The following is a 20,105-nucleotide window of genomic DNA, read 5'->3' on the forward strand; positions in this document are numbered from 1 at the left end:
ATTCATACATCAATCATACATCAATCATACATCAATCATACATTCATACATCAATCATACATTCATACATCAATCATACATTCATACATCAATCATACATTCATACATCAATCATACATCAATCATACATTCATACAACAATCATACATCAATCATACATTCATACATCAATCATACATTCATGCATCAATCATACATCAATCATACATTCATACATCAATCATACATCAATCATACATCAATCATACATCAATCATACATTCATACATCAATCATACATTCATACATCAATCATACATTCATACATCAATCATACATCAATCATACATTCATACATCAATCATACATCAATCATACATCAATCATACAATCATACATCAATCATACATTCATACAGCAATCATACATTCATGCATCAATCATACATCAATCATACATTCATACATCAATCATACATCAATCATACATTCAATCATACATTCATACATCAATCATACAATCATACATCAATCATACATTCATACATCAATCATACATCAATCATACATCAATCATACATTCATACATCAATCATACATCAATCATACATTCATACATCAATCATACATTCATACATCAATCATACATCAATCATACATCAATCATACAATCATACATCAATCATACATTCATACAGCAATCATACATTCATGCATCAATCATACATCAATCATACATTCATACATCAATCATACATCAATCATACATTCATACATCAATCATACATTCATACATCAATCATACAATCATACATCAATCATACATTCATACATCAATCATACATCAATCATACATCAATCATACATCAATCATACATTCATACATCAATCATACATCAATCATACATTCATACATCAATCATACATTCATACATCAATCATACATTCATATATCAATCATACATCAATCATACATTCATACAACAATCATACATCAATCATACATTCATGCATCAATCATACATTCATACATCAATCATACATTCATACATCAATCATACAATCATACATCAATCATACAATCATACATCAATCATACAATCATACATCAATCATACATTCATACATCAATCATACATCAATCATACATTCATACATCAATCATACATCAATCATACATTCATGCATCAATCATACATTCATACATCAATCATACATCAATCATACATTCATACATCAATCATACATCAATCATACATCAATCATACATTCATACATCAATCATACATCAATCATACATTCATACATCATTCATACATCAATCATACATTCATACATCAATCATACATTCATACATCAATCATACATTCATACATCAATCATACATCAATCATACATTCATACATCAATCATACATCAACCATACATTACTCTGTAGATTCTACTCTTGGAGGAAACAAAGTGTTTCTCCGCTAGATGGCGCTAAAACCTGTAGTAAAGGTGATTTAAAGATCATTAGTCTTTGTCAGCATCTCGTGTCACAATCTGTGGATTAACTGGTGTTGACGTGTTTACGAGCAGCTGGAACATGTTAATGAAGAACTTCTTCTCTCACCTTCAAGATACTTTCATGAACCTCTGGAGATGTTTTACTTCATACCATAAGGATTTTCTGACATCATTCAAAATGACAATTGAGGCATAAATTTTAAATATATTCATGTATAAATATATAATCTTTCACATATTTTGACAACAACTGTGTATATTTGATGATCTAGTTTTCAGTGACACTTGAAAGTGTGAATCAAGTCAAACCAGGATAAAAACAAAACACTTGTTTCAACATCTCACTCCCTCTCAGTGAACTCATCACGACATGTGTGTGTTGAGTCTCTTGATACTTTAGAGAAACTGCAGGAAAACCTTCTCCTCACTTCTATCAATGTTTGTAGAATTGAAATAAACTAAAATTACACATGTGTAGTTACGAGCTGCTCCTCTAGAGGGAGCCGTTAGCAGGAGTGTTGAGCTGTGGGAGGGCTGAGGGGGGAGAGAGAGAGAGAAGGAGAGAGAGAGGGGAGAGAGAGAAGGAGAGAGAGAGAGAGAGAGAGAGAGAGAGGGAGAGAATGAGAGAGAGAGAGAGGGAGAGAGAGAGAGAGGGGTGAGAGAGGGAGAGAAAGAGAGAGAGAGAGAGAGGGAGAGAGAGAGGGGTGAGAGAGAGAGAGTGAGAGAGAGAGAGAGGGAGAGAGAGAGAGAGGTGAGAGAGGGAGAGAGAGAGAGAGAGGGAGAGAGAGAGAGAGGGGTGAGAGAGGGAGAGAGAGAGAGAGAGGGAGAGAGAGAGAGGGGTGAGAGAGGGAGCGAGAGAGAGAGAGAGGGGGAGAGAGAGAGGGAGAGAAAGAGAGGAAGAGAGAGAGGAGGAAACATAAAAGCTTCTCTGCTGCTTAAACACAATCACATTCAACAAGTGTGTCACTGAGGACGAGGAGCATCAACCTGCCTGTGAAGAGTCACCTGGAGATGTGAGTACAACACACACACACACACACACACACACACATATACACACACACACACACACAACTACATGCACACGCAGACACACACACCTATCTGCACATGCAGAAACGCACATATGTAGACTTGCACACACACGCATCTAGACACACACTCACAAACGCACATACTTACATACACACAACTACATACACACGTACGGACAAACACAACTATACACACACAAGTCACCAACCCCCACATACACACGCACACCAACACAACTACACACACATGCAGACATACACTCTTACAACCACACACCAACACATATACAATCACACACACACTCTTACAAGCACACACACACACTTTTACAAGCACACACACACACTATTACAAGCACACACACACACTATTACAAGCACACACACACACTTTTACAAGCACGCACACACACACTATTACAAGCACACACTCTTACAAGCACGTGCACACACTATTACAAACACACACACACACTATTACAAACACACACACACAAACACACTATTACAAACACACACGCACACATTCTTACAACCACACACACACACACACACACACAAGCACGCGCACGTGTGTAATCCTATTTGAGGCGGGATAAGGATGAAGGTGTTACACAGAAAGGCGAACACTCGTGCAGTGATACACGAGGAGGTACAAAGGCCATCGTGACTCTTTACTTTCACGCGTTTGTTCATTTTATTATTGGAGACGTTCTCGTTGATCGACTCTTCTTCAGGTGTTGTTGTAGTAACGCTGCTGACATGTACGATGTTGGAAATATTATTTTCAGGAGGATATTTTCTATGGTTTCTACTGCAGTTTTTTAAGAGATTTAAAGTACATTTACTCTCCAGAGCTGGCCCTCCAACTAGGCAAAGGAATCAGCCTCTGACATGAATTAAAAACGACTGAATATAAACGACAAACGTAATCACTCAGTCATAGCAGCAGCAAATACATGTAATTTATAGAATATCTAATAAAGTATATATGATGGATACAGATTATAGAAAATAATTGTAAACATTTTAAACACAAACGATCACAAGATATTCATTCATTCATTCATTTTCTATCACTTTATCCCTTACCGGGGTCGTGGGGAAACTGGAGTCTGTCCCAGTTTCACTGGGCGAGAGGCAGGGGACACCCTGGACAGGACGCCAGTCTGTCTCAGGACACACACAGACAGACAAATCACATTACTAATAAAGAAAGATAACAACAAATGCAGATAAATCATTAAATAAAAGTTGGAGAAATGTCTGCAGAGAAATCACTTGGAATAAAAATAGAATTAAATGTCCAAATAGTACATTTATATTCATAGTATTGTTATTAGAATAAATTAAAACAATGTATTGATCATAATATATTCAGTTTTACATGATATTTTGAACGTGGGTTTGATCAAAAATAATATAAAACAGACGAACTTTCACAAGAGAAAATGGATTTTTTAAACAGAAGATATTTGATAGAAAATCTTGTTTCTGTTCATTCATTTTCTATCGCTTTATCCCTTACGGGGGTCGCGGGGAGACTGGAGTCTATCCCCGTTTCACTGGGCGAGAGGCAGGGGACACCCTGGACAGGACGCCAAATAACATTACTAATAAAAAAAGATAATGTATAAAACAATGTATGGATCATAATATATTCAGTTTTACATGATATTTTCAACGTGGGTTTGATTAAAAATAACATAAGAACTTTATAGAAAATCATGTTTCTGTTCATTCATTTTCTACCACTTTATCCATTACCGGGGTCGCGGGGAGACTGGAGTCTATCCCAGTATCATAGGGCGAGAGGCAGGGGACACCCTGGACAGGACACCAGTCTGTCTCAGGACACACAAAGACAGACAACCATTCACACACACACTCATACCTACAGACAATTTCCTCAAGTTCTCAATCAACCTCTGTATGGAGGAAACCGGAGTGTCCGGAGTAAACCCACACAACACAAACACACAAACTACACACCTATAGGTCACAAGTTGGCTCGGCCTGGAAGTGAACCAGCAACCTTCGTGCTGTGAGGCGACCCCTGACCCCTGACCCCTGATCGCTTCATATTCGATCAATGCCATGAAACCAGAGATGTTTGGTGTCCAGAGTTAAGATGGACGTGGAAGAGTTCCGGCGTCTGGGCAAGGAGATGGTGGACTACGTGGCCGACTACTGGAAGACCATCGAGGAGCGCCCGGTCTACCCGGACGTGGAGCCGGGGTACCTGCGTCCTCTCATACCCAGCGAGGCCCCGCAGGAGCCCGAGACCTTCGAGGAGGTGATGGAGGACGTGGAGCGAGTCATCATGCCGGGGGTGAGAACTTCATCACGACCAGAACCATCGACTCAGAACTGAACACAGAGCAGCTGCACTGCATCAAGTGCGCATCAGAACATTGAACAGTTTCATTGAAATTTACAAATATTTGAAAAGTTTTTACTGAAAGAAAACAGAGTTTCATCATCTTATTCAAAAGATTAAAAAAAAAATCATTTTCTAAATTCAATACTTTTAAATTTGTAGTTTTTTTAATTCAATATAAATGTTGGTGTAATAGAGTCACCAGACAAAAGCAACAGAGCTCAGAGCTACTGGATCATGCATTTCTATGTGGTCACATGACCATCTGAGTGTCGTATGATTGGCTGAAAGATGGATGAGTGGTTCTGTGCTCTGTTGGTTCTGTCTGGTGTCACTGTGAACCAACATGAACAAAAGATATGACATTCAATTTAGAAAATTATGTATTTTTTTATTATTGAAATTTGAATATCAAAATATATGTGTAGAAAAAACATATTGAACCATCAAATATACAAACTTTTGGACTATATTATATTGTTTTATTTTGTATTATATTGTATAAATAAAATAAAAAAAACAGACTGAAAATGTTTCAATTAAAAATGTTCAACATTTGAAATATTAAATTCAAGATTCTGTTAAACATAAATAACTAAGGTAATAAATAACTAATGTAATAAATAACTAATGTAATATACTAAATTTAAGACTGATAAACGTCCATAAATAACTAAGGTAATAAATAACTAATGTAATATACTAAATTTAAGACTGATAAACGTCCATAAATAACTAAGGTAATAAATAACTAAGGTAATAAATAACTAATGTAATATACTAAATTCAAGACTGATAAACGTCCATAAATAACTAAGGTAATAAATAACTAAGGTAATAAATAAGGTAAGATTCATAAAACCAACACACTTCTAAACAGCCAAAGTCACTCCTGGTGTCGCACAGGATGACGAAGACTTTCACGACGAGCCAGCGTAGAGGAAGAGAAAAGGGCCCGACACGTAGCCCTGTGGAACACCTGATCCTCTTGTGTCCTCAGATCACTCACTGGAACAGTCCCTACTTCTACGCCTACTTCCCCACCGGCTGCTCTCACCCAAGCATGCTGGCCGACATGTTGTCCGGCGCTCTGAGCTGCATCGGCTTCAGCTGGGTAACTAACCCCCGTCTCTGGGCCCCGCCCACTTCCTCATCTGACCTCTGACCTTTGACCCCGCAGGCGGCCAGTCCGGCCTGCACGGAGCTGGAGACGGTGATGATGGACTGGTTGGGGAAGATGCTGAATCTGCCCGAGTGCTTTCTAGCCTCGTCCGGGGGCCAGGGAGGAGGCGTGATCCAGGTGCGTGTGAGCGACATCTAGTGGTGAAACCTCCACGACACATTGCACCGCTAAAGAAGTGTTTCATTCAAGGTTTATGATGTTAACTTTCAGCTACCGTCGTTTCCATTGACTACTCATCGAATGAAAGGGCTAATGATTGATGGTTGAATTTAACATTACAAACTGGAAAAATGTAACCCTGTATCTCAGGGTCAAGGTTCACCTTGAACCTGAGAAACAAAAAGGTTTAAACATTGCATTATTATTATTTTAAACAGTTTAATGTCATCATTTCTTTATTGACAGGTTTATTTTGTTTCATGATTATTTTAATTTAAAACAAGTATAAAAATGAATAACTTCTCTTTTATTTTACACACAGAGATAAATATTTAATTATCTTTCTAGATTCAATATTTATTATAATTTGTAGCCTTTTAAGTTCAATATAAAAATGTTGTTATAAACGATGCCAACATTTCAATATGGAAATCACTGAATTCAATTATTAATAAAAATAATAATAATTTAATAATTTCATGCTCAAAAACACTAAACATTTAAATAAGATAAAAAACAATAATAAAACTGTTAATATTGAGATGAAACTCTTCTCTAAATAAACGAAGCTTCCACGAGACACGATCGACGCAAATGAAGCCATTTGTTCTCCATTGATTTGCTTTTGAAGAAAATGAATTCAGTAAAAATCACTGGAGCCTCTGGTTATACTTTGAACGCAGTGGTCAGTGGCGACGGCAGGTTTTCTTCCATCATGTTTCCAAACAGCTGCTGTTAAATTGACAGGAAGTGTTTCGACGAGACGCTGATGGAGATGGAATTGTTTGCGTGAGTTCAGAGGCTGAACCTGAGTTTAGAGCTTTATTGACACACAGGATGTTGTGAGAGCATTGATGACGGATCATTTCATGCTCCTCTGAGAGGTGTGTGTGTGTGTGTGTGTGTGTGTGTGTTTCCATCCCATTCATGTGTAAGTGCTCGTCCTCACTATGGCAACACGTCGCTCTCACAGCAGCTGATGAGAGTCGTGACGACAAACATCCCAATGAATTATTGGCGTCAATATAAATAACAAACGTGTTTAAATGTGAAATAATACAAATAAAACCACGAGAGAAGGTAGAAATCATTCAGTAACGAGATGATATTATCGCACCTGAACACATCTGATCGTCTGGTGTCGAGGGGGCAGCGACTCGGGACAAAGAGACCCCGGTGTCTTGTGAGTCTAGTTCAACCATCATGTCATGCAGGAAGTGCAGCTTCATGTTCATACGATGGATCCACGATCATGTGACTCAACATCACCTGCAGGTCATCAGACAGGAGTATTAATCAGTAACAGATGCAGGTCATCAGACAGGAGTATTAATCAGTAACAGATGCAGGTCATCAGACAGGAGTATTAATCAGTAACAGGTGTAATGACTGTACTGTCGATGACTTATGAACCAACGTGTGACATATTTTGAACCAGAAGATAAAGATTAACGAAGGTAAACCTCTGGTGTCCTCACAGGGCACGGCGAGCGAGGCCACGCTCATGTCTCTACTGGCCGCCCGCTGTAAAGCGCTGCGTCAGATCCAGGACCTCCACCCAGAGTGGACCGAACCCCAGATCTTCTCCAAGCTGGTGGCGTACACGTCCGAGCAGGTGAGTCTGTGAACCCCTTCAAGAGCCTCAGTGGTAACCACAACAAAATAAGAGTCAAGAAAGTTGATGCATTTAAATATTGCAATATTTACGTCTCAATATTTGTTTTTTTTACTAACAATGAAGATGCAAATATTCACTTGAAGTATTTCTTCTCTTGTGAAATACAAACATAGATCTGTTTGAATTAAGCCTGTAACAGCTTTGTGTTTACGAGACAGTTGTATAGTTTTTTAATTCTACAAATAAGATACTCAATATACTGTATTATTGCTCAAACAGTATCACAATATATCACAATACATTGTATCGTTGACTCTGTATTGTGATACGTATTGTACCTCTAGTCCAAATGTACATAAAAATAAAAAATGTTAAATTGTTGATTTAAGAGAATAACACAATTCATTCTGAATTAAATATATATGTATATACTGTATATATATATATATATATATATATATATATATATATATATATATATATATATTTAATCATTTAAACTATGCTCTTGATTTTAAATCTTGGGTTTATTTCTAAATTAAGAATCAAGATATTTGCTCTTCCTGATGTTTTAAATTGACAAAGACATTTTTATAAGTCAAACCACAGACTTTTCCATTTTAAGTGATTTATTAAATATTTCTGGTGGTTCTATGACGTCACTGCAGGACTACGGTTGCTATAGTTACGAGCTTAAGTTGTCAATCAGGGTGCAGTCATGTCCATGTTATAGATGTCCATCAAATAAGAATAAAAAGGATCCTAAATGTTATTTTCAGGGTCAGGTGTGTCTTAATATATTCACGATGTTGAGAATCAACACTTTTATTCCGAGCTAGAGTTTAAAGAAACCAGAACCAACTGGTTCCACGACTAGATCTTCCAGCAATAAGTGACGTTCGGACGATGACGTCAAGTGAAGAGCAGAGTTCAAGCTCCCTGAAGATCCATCAGATCCATTAGATTAGATGGTGAAGGCACCAGCATCACGAGTGGATCAGCCACGGGTCGGTCTGGCCGCGGATGATCAGGTTTAATCGTGGGCTGGATCTGTGATTAGGTTAGGACGTCGCCCGAGGCCCAGGAGGACATTTCCAGAGAGACCACAGAGACTGAAGGTTGATCATGTTGTCCAGGCTCACTCTTCTGTGGAGCGAGCAGGTCTCATCGCCTCGGTGAAGATGAGGATGGTGTCCACGGACAACAGCTACGCCATGAGGCTGGACCTGCTGAGGAAGATGGTGGAGGAGGACCGAGCAGCAGGACTGATCCCCGTCTACGTAAGACCAGTGATGGAGTCTGATGTTTGACCTCATGCAGTCCGTGACATCATCACTGTGTTGTCGTGCAGGTGTGTGCGACTCTGGGTACGACGCCGTCGTGTGCGTTCGACAACATCGCAGAACTGGGACCTTTTTGTGAGTCTTTATCAAAAGAACTATTGTTTGATCACAAGTTGATCCCATCGTTACCAGAGGAGTGTAGTAGTACAATACCATATGATGACGACATATATCAAGATACTGGGCCAATGATACCATACATTGAAATACTTGAGATACTACATTTCTTTTAAATAAACCTTCATAACAAAACAAGACATGTTACATGAACATATACTGAGTTCGAACGAAGGATGTGTATTTATATAGAGAAGTAAAACTTGGAAATCAAGTGAATTAAAAAATCTTCTCAGTACTGTTTGCACAAGTTAGTTTATTTCACGATCTGACTTCACAACACAAGTGTGTATTGTCAAGAAGATACAATATATATTATGATAGGGTAGTAACAAGTGTGAAGTATTGTGGAGTACTTGACTCTGGCGTTGTGATAGTGTAGTAACAAGTATATATGTGTAGTATTGTCCAGTACTTGACTCTGGTGTTGTGATAGTGTAGTAACAAGTATATATGTGTAGTATTGTGCAGTACTTGACTCTGGTGTTGTGATAGTGTAGTAACAAGTATATATGTGTAGTATTGTCCAGTACTTGACTCTGGTGTTGTGATAGTGTAGTAACAAGTATATATGTGTAGTATTGTGCAGTACTTGACTCTGGTGTTGTGATAGTGTAGTAACAAGTATATATGTGTAGTATTGTCCAGTAATTGACGAAGTCGTAACTACTTTCATTGGTTTTCAAACCAAAATATGTCCAAACATCAGCTTTAAAAGCTGCTGGACTCACTGTATCCTCTCGTCCTCAGTCATCATTCTTCCTTAAGCTGCCAAATCAACATGGAAAAACTCTGAGAACATGTCAATTGCTAGAACAATCCAAACAGTGCTTCTGTTTGTTGAAACAGTTTTGTGAATACTTTTTTTCGCGATATTAAAAGTGTACCATTGGTTTATTACACCACTAGTTCCAAACGTGTTTAATTCGCGTCCATCTGTGTTGATTCTTCAGTTTAACTGTGAAGGTGTTTGCTACCAAGATACTAGTACATATAAAATGAAGCAGTGATCCTACATCTGTTCGTAGCTCAGATCCAAACATCAACACACTGGTCAACCTTGAGTGACATCATGTGTTCCAGGTAACCAGGCTCAGCTCTGGATGCACGTGGACGCGGCGTACGCCGGCAGCGCCTTCATCTGCCCCGAGTTCCGACATCTGCTGAACGGCGTGGAGGTTCGTTTTGTTTTTTAACTTTGAAAATGTCACGCATTGACGGCGCTGAAGATCCGGCGTGAAGGACGATAATCTGCTTCGATTGAGACGTCACTCCGGCGTAAACACGCTTGATATCCGCTGCGCTTCCTTTGAAACGACCGTCACGTTAATGTCAGGCAGGAAGTGCAGGCCAGCGAGTCCTGGACTCGACGCTCGGCGTCAGAAGGAGCTTCAATCTGCCTCTGAGGGCCGCGAGCTCCTGCAGCAGCAGAGATAAGAGCAGTCATTTCCTGAGGCAGCAGACGACCTTTACTCATCACACTTTATGAGCAGAAACAACAGCGAGCGCGAGAAGAAAACACAACCATCACATGACGACAACAACTGGAACGACTTCATGAACGTTCATCGAAGCAAAAACACGCTGATGTTTACTTTAACTTCCAGGTTTAATGATCAACTATTCAGTCCGTCCTGAAGCTCCACAAACAAAAGATGTTTTCAAATCTAAAGATCGAACCTGTGGTTTAACTACAAGCAAGTATCAAATATTTAACATTTATTTGTACAGTTGTTGGTCCATAAACACATTCAAAGAGTTTTTTCTACTAAAGTCCGAAACATGGTCGAACCGTCCAGTCGTACTGAAGCTGGATTTTGAGGCGTTTATGTTTCAAATGTAAAATTAGTAAAAACACTAACTGATAGTGTAGTAACAAGTATATATGTGTAGTATTGTCCAGTACTTGACTCTGGTGTTGTGATAGTGTAGTAACAAGGATATATGTGTAGTATTGTCCAGTACTTGACTCTGGTGTTGTGATAGTGTAGTAACAAGTATATATGTGTAGTATTGTCCAGTACTTGACTCTGGTGTTGTGATAGTGTAGTAACAAGTATATATGTGTAGTATTGTCCAGTACTTGACTCTGGTGTTGTGATAGTGTAGTAACAAGGATATATGTGTAGTATTGTCCAGTACTTGACTCTGGTGTTGTGATAGTGTAGTAACAAGTATATATGTGTAGTATTGTCCAGTACTTGACTCTGGTGTTGTGATAGTGTAGTAACAAGGATATATGTGTAGTATTGTCCAGTACTAGACTCTGGTGTTGTGATAGTGTAGTAACAAGTATATATGTGTAGTATTGTCCAGTACTTGACTCTGGTGTTGTGATAGTGTAGTAACAAGTATATATGTGTAGTATTGTCCAGTACTTGACTCTGGTGTTGTGATAGTGTAGTAGCAAGTATATATGTGTAGTATTGTCCAGTACTTGACTCTGGTGTTGTGATAGTGTAGTAACAAGTATATATGTGTAGTATTGTCCAGTACTTGACTCTGGTGTTGTGATAGTGTAGTAACAAGTATATATGTGTAGTATTGTCCAGTACTTGACTCTGGTGTTTTTAAATAAAATGTAAAATAATGGATACAGTACTGTTGAATATTGAGAGAAAAATTGTGTACTGTGAGAAGAAATACTACAACATTTACACGTAATGCTTTTTCTTAAGAATAATCAATAAAAGCAACATATCAATTAGTTGTGTAGTACTAGTTCGTTGGTACCATCATCATCTATGACGTAAACACTTGCTGGAGGTCAGAGGTCACCTGTGCTGGACACAGGGTTGCTAGGATACCAGTGCCCTCTTGATATCAGCCCGCCTGGCGTCTGCCCCTCCGTCATTACGGAGGTGGAGAGAAGAGGAAATTACAAAAGATAGGCAGCGAGATAAGGAAGGTGTGGGACGACAACAATATCAAGCGTCAGCAGCTTCATTTCAAATCATTCTCGTCTCCTGAGCCTCAGAACCTTCTCCGCTCTAGTTCGCAGACTCCTTCAACTTCAACCCACACAAGTGGATGCTGATCAACTTCGACTGCTCCGCCTTCTGGTGAGAAGACATTCACCAGAACATAGAAAACTTTAAAACTTTAAATGTATTTGATCTTATTTTCTGCCTCAATGTCCAGAACCAAATATAAAACAATTGTTGGTCCACAGGGTGAAGAACAAGGTGGACCTGGTGGGAGCCTTCAAGATGGAACCCGTGTACCTGAAGTATGACAAACAGGACGCAGGTGATTGTCTTTGCGCTTCTATTACTGTCATTACGGTAGAGCCCACGTCACATAGACCAGATGCACTCGAGTCAAGAGCGTCTTCTCAGTGCAAGAGAACTCATGACGGTCACACAACTGCTGAGTTCTCTGAGAGGGAACCAGAAGACAGAATCAGTCAGAAAATGGTTTTGAATTTTTCACTCACTTTGTATGAACGATAAGTTATGATAAGTTATAATAAGTTATGATAAGTTATAATAAGTTATGATACAGGAAGTGTTGGAGGAAGTTCCAGCTCAGCAGAAACATCTGGACACATCAGTTTTTAAAACTAAAAGCTGTCATTTAACTGATGATTTCTTGTGTTGTGATGTTAACATTATTTATTAAGACTATGTAATGTAATCATTTATAAAATCAATATATTGTTTACATATATAAGAATATTATGGTTTTTTTTATATGAAAATGTTGATTCCTGTTATAAACAGTATCTGATAATATAAAGTTTTAATGTGAAACAGGTGTATCAGAACAAGTGAATACTAAAAGCCCAAGAGTTAAAGTTATTCTTCACGATATGTTATTTTAAACGTGTTGATTATTCATGTCTTGAAATATTCAGTTTTTTTCCCCTTTTAAACTTTGACTTGAGTAAAAAATGACACGGGTATTAAATAACACGCACACCCTTTAACTTATTTTCTTAAAAAATATAAGTTAAAGAAAAGTATCATATATAGAGAGCACTTTCTCACACTGAGTTATAATTATATTTAATATAGTTATGGCTGTAAGAAAATAGTGATACACCTGAATAACACAAGTTTTTTACATTAAATATCCAATTTTAACCATCAATTAACATGCAAGTATTCCGTGTATTCCTCTTGCATATATTTTCTAGTGAAAAACTAGTAAAGATCCTGTGTTTGAGTTGAAGAACCTGATGTTAGGAACCAGTCTTGTTGCTGCAAGAACATCTCAATATATGGGATCTATGTTGGGACAACACACACTGATACACACTGATACACACTGATACACACTGATACACACTGATCCTCCATCATGAACAGATTCTTGACAACACACACTGATACACACTGATACACACTGATACACACTGATACACACTGATCCTCCATCATGAACAGATTCCTGACAACACACACTGATACACACTGATCCTCCATCATGAACAGATTCCTGACAACACACACTGATACACACTGATCCTCCATCATGAACAGATTCTTGACAACACACACTGATACACACTGATCCTCCATCATGAACAGATTCCTGACAACACACACTGATACACACTGATCCTCCATCATGAACAGATTCTTGACAACACACACTGACACACACTGATCCTCCATCATGAACAGATTCCTGACAACACACACTGATACACACTGATCCTCCATCATGAACAGATTCTTGACAACACACACGGATACACACTGATCCTCCATCATGAACAGATTCCTGACAACACACACTGATACACACTGATCCACCATCATGAACAGATTCTTGACAACACACACTAATACACACTGATCCTCCATCATGAACAGATTCCTGACAACACACACTGATACACACTGATCCTCCATCATGAACAGATTCTTGACAACACACACTGATACACACTGATCCTCCATCATGAACAGATTCTTGACAACACACACTAATACACACTGATCCTCCATCATGAACAGATTCCTGACAACACACACTGATACACACTGATCCACCATCATGAACAGATTCTTGACAACACACACTAATACACACTGATCCTCCATCATGAACAGATTCCTGACAACACACACTGATACACACTGATCCTCCATCATGAACAGATTCTTGACAACACACACTGATACACACTGATCCTCCATCATGAACAGATTCTTAACAACACACACTGATACACACTGATCCTCCATCATGAACAGATTCCTGACAACACACACTGATACACACTGATCCTCCATCATGAACAGATTCCTGACAACACACACTGATACACACTGATCCTCCATCATGAACAGATTCCTGACAACACACACTGATACACACTGATCCTCCATCATGAACAGATTCCTGACAACACACACTGATACACACTGATACACACTGATCCTCCATCATGAACAGATTCCTGACAACACACACTGATACACACTGAGCTCAGATGTGCAGCTTCACTGTCACTCCTAACAACACGGACACTTCAACGTAATGAGGGTTTATTAGCAGCTGCTGGCAGCAGGACAGGATCCTCACAATAGACCGGAGACAATACATGTTATCCTGAGATCCACTGACCATTGTGTGTTTCTGTCCTCAGGTCTGATCACAGATTACAGGGTAAGATGCATTCATGGCTCGTTCATCAGCATCAGTGACTAACTCGTCGTCCTCAGCACTGGCAGATTCCACTGGGACGACGCTTCCGTTCCCTCAAACTGTGGTTCACCTTCAGAATGCTGGGGGTCGGGAAGCTACAGGAGAACATACGCAAGGTAACGTATTAGTGTAGGAGGTTTAGTCAGACCATAAATAAACTGGTCGTTATAAACTGATCAATTTTAAGTACGTTTATTCAATGTTTGTCATTTTCTTCAGCAGCATTTAATGAATATATTTATATTCATCATAATTATATATTTATAACATTAAACAATTTCCATAAATAACAATTGTAATATAATATATATATATTTAAATTGGAAACTTTAAACAAACCTTTTTTTCTTATCTAGCATTTAAAAAAAAATACTTAAATTCAAATCTGTGTCTTTAACTATTAAATTCATTTTCTAAATAAAAAATATAAAAAGATTATAAACATTATTTTGGGATTCGATCTGTTTTTACATGAATATACTTTTAAATTGTCTTTTTTGTTAAACTAGACATTTTAAGATGAAATTATATGAAGTTTATAGATTTCCTTGAAGGATTTTTACTGTTTTTAATTGAATTTTATTGAATTGAATTTATTAAAAACAAAAAAATTCTTGTTAAACAATCTTTAAATTCAATAAAATAATTTGAGTTTTTCTAGAATTAAAATATCAGTTAATCTATAAAGCAAATCTATAAAATGATATATAATCACATCTTAAAATAATGTCTTGTTTAATAAGAAAACAATTACTTTTTATTTTTCTTTCTACAATCAATTTAAAGCATTTAGTGTTTTTTTTGTGGTCATTTTTTCAAGCAACACATTTGTTCGTCACATTAACTGTTGTTTGATGAGTCATAATGACTCGTGACGAGATCCGTCCACAGGTTCAAACGTGGACTTGATGCTCAAACGGATCCGTGAGGCTCTGACAATAAATTGGATGGAAGTTAATCCTGGTCACCACTAAAGTCTCTGGTGCTTCATCAGCACTTTCTCACACACACACACACACACACACACACACACACACACACACACACACACACACACACACACACACACACACACACACACACACACACACACACACACACACACACACACACACACACACACACACACACACACACACACACACACACTTGCTCAAACATCAAGTCAATCATTGAACGACTCTACAAATCACTGACAACATGAGCGACAGAAACACGTCGCGCTGCTGCCTCTGCAGTCAAACTAATATATTGAGACGTTTGCTTAACAAAAACAAGATTCTCTCCATCCCTCCTTCGTTCACTCCGACTCTTCCTGGACTCAGTTTCTCCTCCGGGTTCGATCCGATGGGCCTGTGTCGAGTCCCTGGACTCACTGTCACTGAAGCTGCTGCAGATCATCGTCTAAACATCTAAACTGAGACACAATCACTGCACAGACTCGACTCCCTGTGAGCAGCGTCTCGTAAACCTGTGACGAAGAGGAAGTCTCTCACTGGTGGTCCAAGACTTTTACCGTCAAAGTCATTTAAAACCACGTCAGTTATGACTCAGGAACAAAAGGAACCTCCATCAAAAATCCTTTTTTTTTAAAGACAAACATGTTTTTGTTATTGAACTTATTGTTTTATGAGTAATGTTGTTTATTTAACATAATCAAATTAACACAACTATATTATGAAATTATTATAACTTAAACAATTTATAGAATGTTATTATATTATATATTTATTTATATTAAATATATTTATTATTATTTTATTTGTTTAAAAATATGTCACGGATTAATTTTACATTTTGTAAAATAATTATATCAATTTAATATCAATTCGTATTTTAAATCTTAAAAGTACATCTCTCTGATCGATGAATAGATTTTTGTTGTGTTATTGAGTAAATGTAATATTATCTCAACTCAAAGTCAGTTTTTATATTCTACATAAATGCGTTTTTACAAAGATAATCTTGAAAAACGGTGACTAAGGGGAAGGTGGTGCAGCGCTGCCCTCTAGTGGACACTTAGGGTTTGAAGACTACATAAGAAACAGTCAACTTTCCTCCGTCGCTCTGATCACGATGTAAACAAACAGTAACACCAACTTATTCTTCTGGTCTCGCAGCAAGTGGCTCTGGCTCACGAGTTGGAGGGTCTGGTGCGAGCGGACGACAGGTTTGAGATCAGCGCGGAGGTCGTCATGGGCCTCGTGTGCTTCAGACTCAAGGTACCACTTTGTTATTTTAGTACTTTTGTGAGACTCAACTCTGGTGCACGTCTATGGAAGTGTTGGCTTTTTATTAACATCGCAAATGTTGAAACTTTGAATTAAGCATTTTTTTTATCTTTCTGAATAGTTGAATTCTATCATTTGTATTTTGAAATGTCGATTAAAAAATACATAACAATTCAATTCAAATCAATTTAGAGTGTTTGATATTCTAATTAGAAAAAAAAAGATTAAATCATTTTTTTTTTTTTCACAGTCTCTTAAATTCAAGACAAATGTTAAATAGTGTAACCAGACCATAGCAATAGAGCTCCGAGCTTCTTGATTATAGTCACATGACTGGCTTAAAGTAGCTCGGTGCTCTGTTGGTCATGTCTGGTGACACCATTATAACGTTTTTATATTGAATTTAAAAGGCGATGAATTCAAAAAAATAGTCAATTTAGAAAATGCATTTTTGAATTAATGGAATTATAATTTCAAACTCTGTGTAAAAAAGTTTTTTACACTTCACACATCAATTAATTGAATATTCTGATGAAACTGATGGTTGTATTTAACACATCAAACATAGTGAGGAGAACGAAAATAGAATGACTTGATGAAGAGTTGAAGGTTCTACTCTGAGGGTCTGGAGAACAGTCTGGTCTCACCTGAAGAGTTGAAGGTTCCCCTCCGAGGGTCTGGAGAACAGTCTGGACTCACCTGAAGAGTTGAAGGTTCCCCTCCGAGGGTCTGGAGAACAGTCTGGACTCACCTGAAGAGTTGAAGGTTCTACTCTGAGGGTCTGGAGAACAGTCTGGACTCACCTGAAGAGTTGAAGGTTCCCCTCCGAGGGTCTGGAGAACAGTCTGGACTCACCTGAAGAGTTGAAGGTTCTACTCCGAGGGTCTGGAGAACAGTCTGGACTCACCTCTCTCTCTTCAGGGCCCCAACGCTGTGAACCAGGAGCTGCTGAAGCAGATCACCCAGAGCAGAGAGATCCATCTGGTGCCTTGCGAGCTCTCCGGGAAGTTCGTCCTTCGCTTCGCCGTCTGCTCTCGTTACACCGAGTCCCGCCACGTGCAGAAGGCGTGGCTTCACATCAGCCGTCTGGCCGCCGCGCTCCTCAAGTAGCACCTGAAGAACAAACTAAAGGGAACCTTTCTATATTTAAGAGCCTTCACTTGTGTGTCCGTCTGAAGAATCTAAAATATACAAGAATGAATGTAACTGTTTACAGTAAAACATGTTCCACAACGGCTTGTGTAACACTGTGTAAGTGTGCGTTCCTTTTCTGTCATGTGATCACTCGCTCAACTACTTGTGTTAAAATTGTCTGTGGAATAAATGGATGCACTTGTTTATAACTGAATTATTGTCGTATTTATTTTTTCATACGCAACACAAATGTGTGAATCAACAAAATAAACAGGAGGTTCAAGTTAAACACATTTAAGTTAAAACTGTTTAAATGTTTTTATAATATATATATATATATATATATATATACTGTATATATATATATACATATATATATATATACTGTATATATATATACACACACAGTATAGATACAGTATATATATATAATAATAAGTTCTCAAGATAATTTACAGTTTAGATAACATTTTATAGGGGAAGAGAAAAACACCAGCTAAAAGAAGAATGAGATCCCGGCGACTGAGGACGAGAGGATACAGTGAGTCCAGCAGCTTTTAAAGCTGATGTTTGGACATATTTTGGTTTGAAAACAAATGAAAGCAGTTACGACTTCGTCAAGAGTCATGTGGTCTGTAAATACTACAACACCAGAGTCAAGTACTGGACAATACTACACATATACTGTATACTTGTTACTACACTATCACAACACCAGAGTCAAGTACTGGACAATACTACACATATATACTTGTTACTACACTATCACAACACCAGAGTCAAGTACTGGACAATTCTACACATATATACTTGTTACTACACTATCACAACAACAGAGTCAAGTACTGGACAATACTACACATATATACTCGTTACTACACTATCACAACACCAGAGTCAAGTACTGGACAATACTACACATATATACTTGTTACTACACTATCACAACAACAGAGTCAAGTACTGGACAATACTACACATATATACTCGTTACTACACTATCACAACACCAGAGTCAAGTACTGGACAATACTACACATATATACTTGTTACTACACTATCACAACAACAGAGTCAAGTACTGGACAATACTACACATATATACTCGTTACTACACTATCACAACACCAGAGTCAAGTACTGGACAATACTACACATATATTCTTGTTACTACACTATCACAACACCAGAGTCAAGTACTGGACAATACTACACATATATCCTTGTTACTACAGAATAACAGTATATCTTATATAATTAATACAGAATAACAGTATATCTTATATAATGTTATATATACTTGGTATCAGTATCAACAGATTCAGTACACTTGCATAATCTTTTGAACACTTTAATGTGACACTGAACACTACAGTGACATTCCCTGTTTGTGATTTGGTTAAATGAATAGATATAAAAAGCAAGCTCACTGTATCCCCTCATCCTGAGTCATTGCTGGGATCGAGCAGGATTTTATTGTTCCTTTAGTTCCTGAGGACTTAATAACTGCTGCTATCTAGAGGCCAAAAGTTTGATTGCAACACTGAACAGACACAGATTAATTTATTTACAAATAAAATGCAAATACCCACAAATTACATCGAAACACTTTATGGAAACATAAACCATTAAATAACTGATAGGAAAATAGGAATTGAACTAAACAAAATGTTTTTTACTTGGAATAAAATAGATAGAGTGCTGTTAAATACATCGATACAGTATTGTGAAAAAAATATCGATGACAATTATTTTCTTACA

The 20,105-nt window shown here is 37.8% G+C and overlaps 1 protein-coding gene across 1 annotated transcript; it reads left to right on the top strand.

The window, feature by feature from the left end:
- Positions 1-2,293: 2,293 nt before the first annotated feature.
- ddc (dopa decarboxylase) lies at positions 2,294-18,558 on the top strand. The gene is made up of 14 exons (XM_087812116.1): positions 2,294-2,500; positions 4,646-4,853; positions 5,902-6,015; positions 6,082-6,201; positions 7,724-7,858; positions 8,998-9,141; positions 9,213-9,279; positions 10,405-10,499; positions 12,316-12,383; positions 12,494-12,570; positions 14,921-14,940; positions 14,997-15,095; positions 17,100-17,201; positions 18,132-18,558. Exons 2-14 carry the CDS (start codon positions 4,653-4,655, stop codon positions 18,318-18,320), a joined length of 1,431 nt encoding a protein of 476 aa, XP_087668242.1. The 5' UTR covers positions 2,294-2,500; positions 4,646-4,652; the 3' UTR covers positions 18,321-18,558.
- The last annotated feature ends 1,547 nt before the right edge of the window (positions 18,559-20,105 follow it).

This window comes from Callionymus lyra, chromosome 17 (assembly GCF_982586985.1).
Source record: "Callionymus lyra chromosome 17, fCalLyr1.hap1.1, whole genome shotgun sequence".
Classification (NCBI taxonomy): Eukaryota; Metazoa; Chordata; class Actinopteri; order Syngnathiformes; family Callionymidae; genus Callionymus; species Callionymus lyra.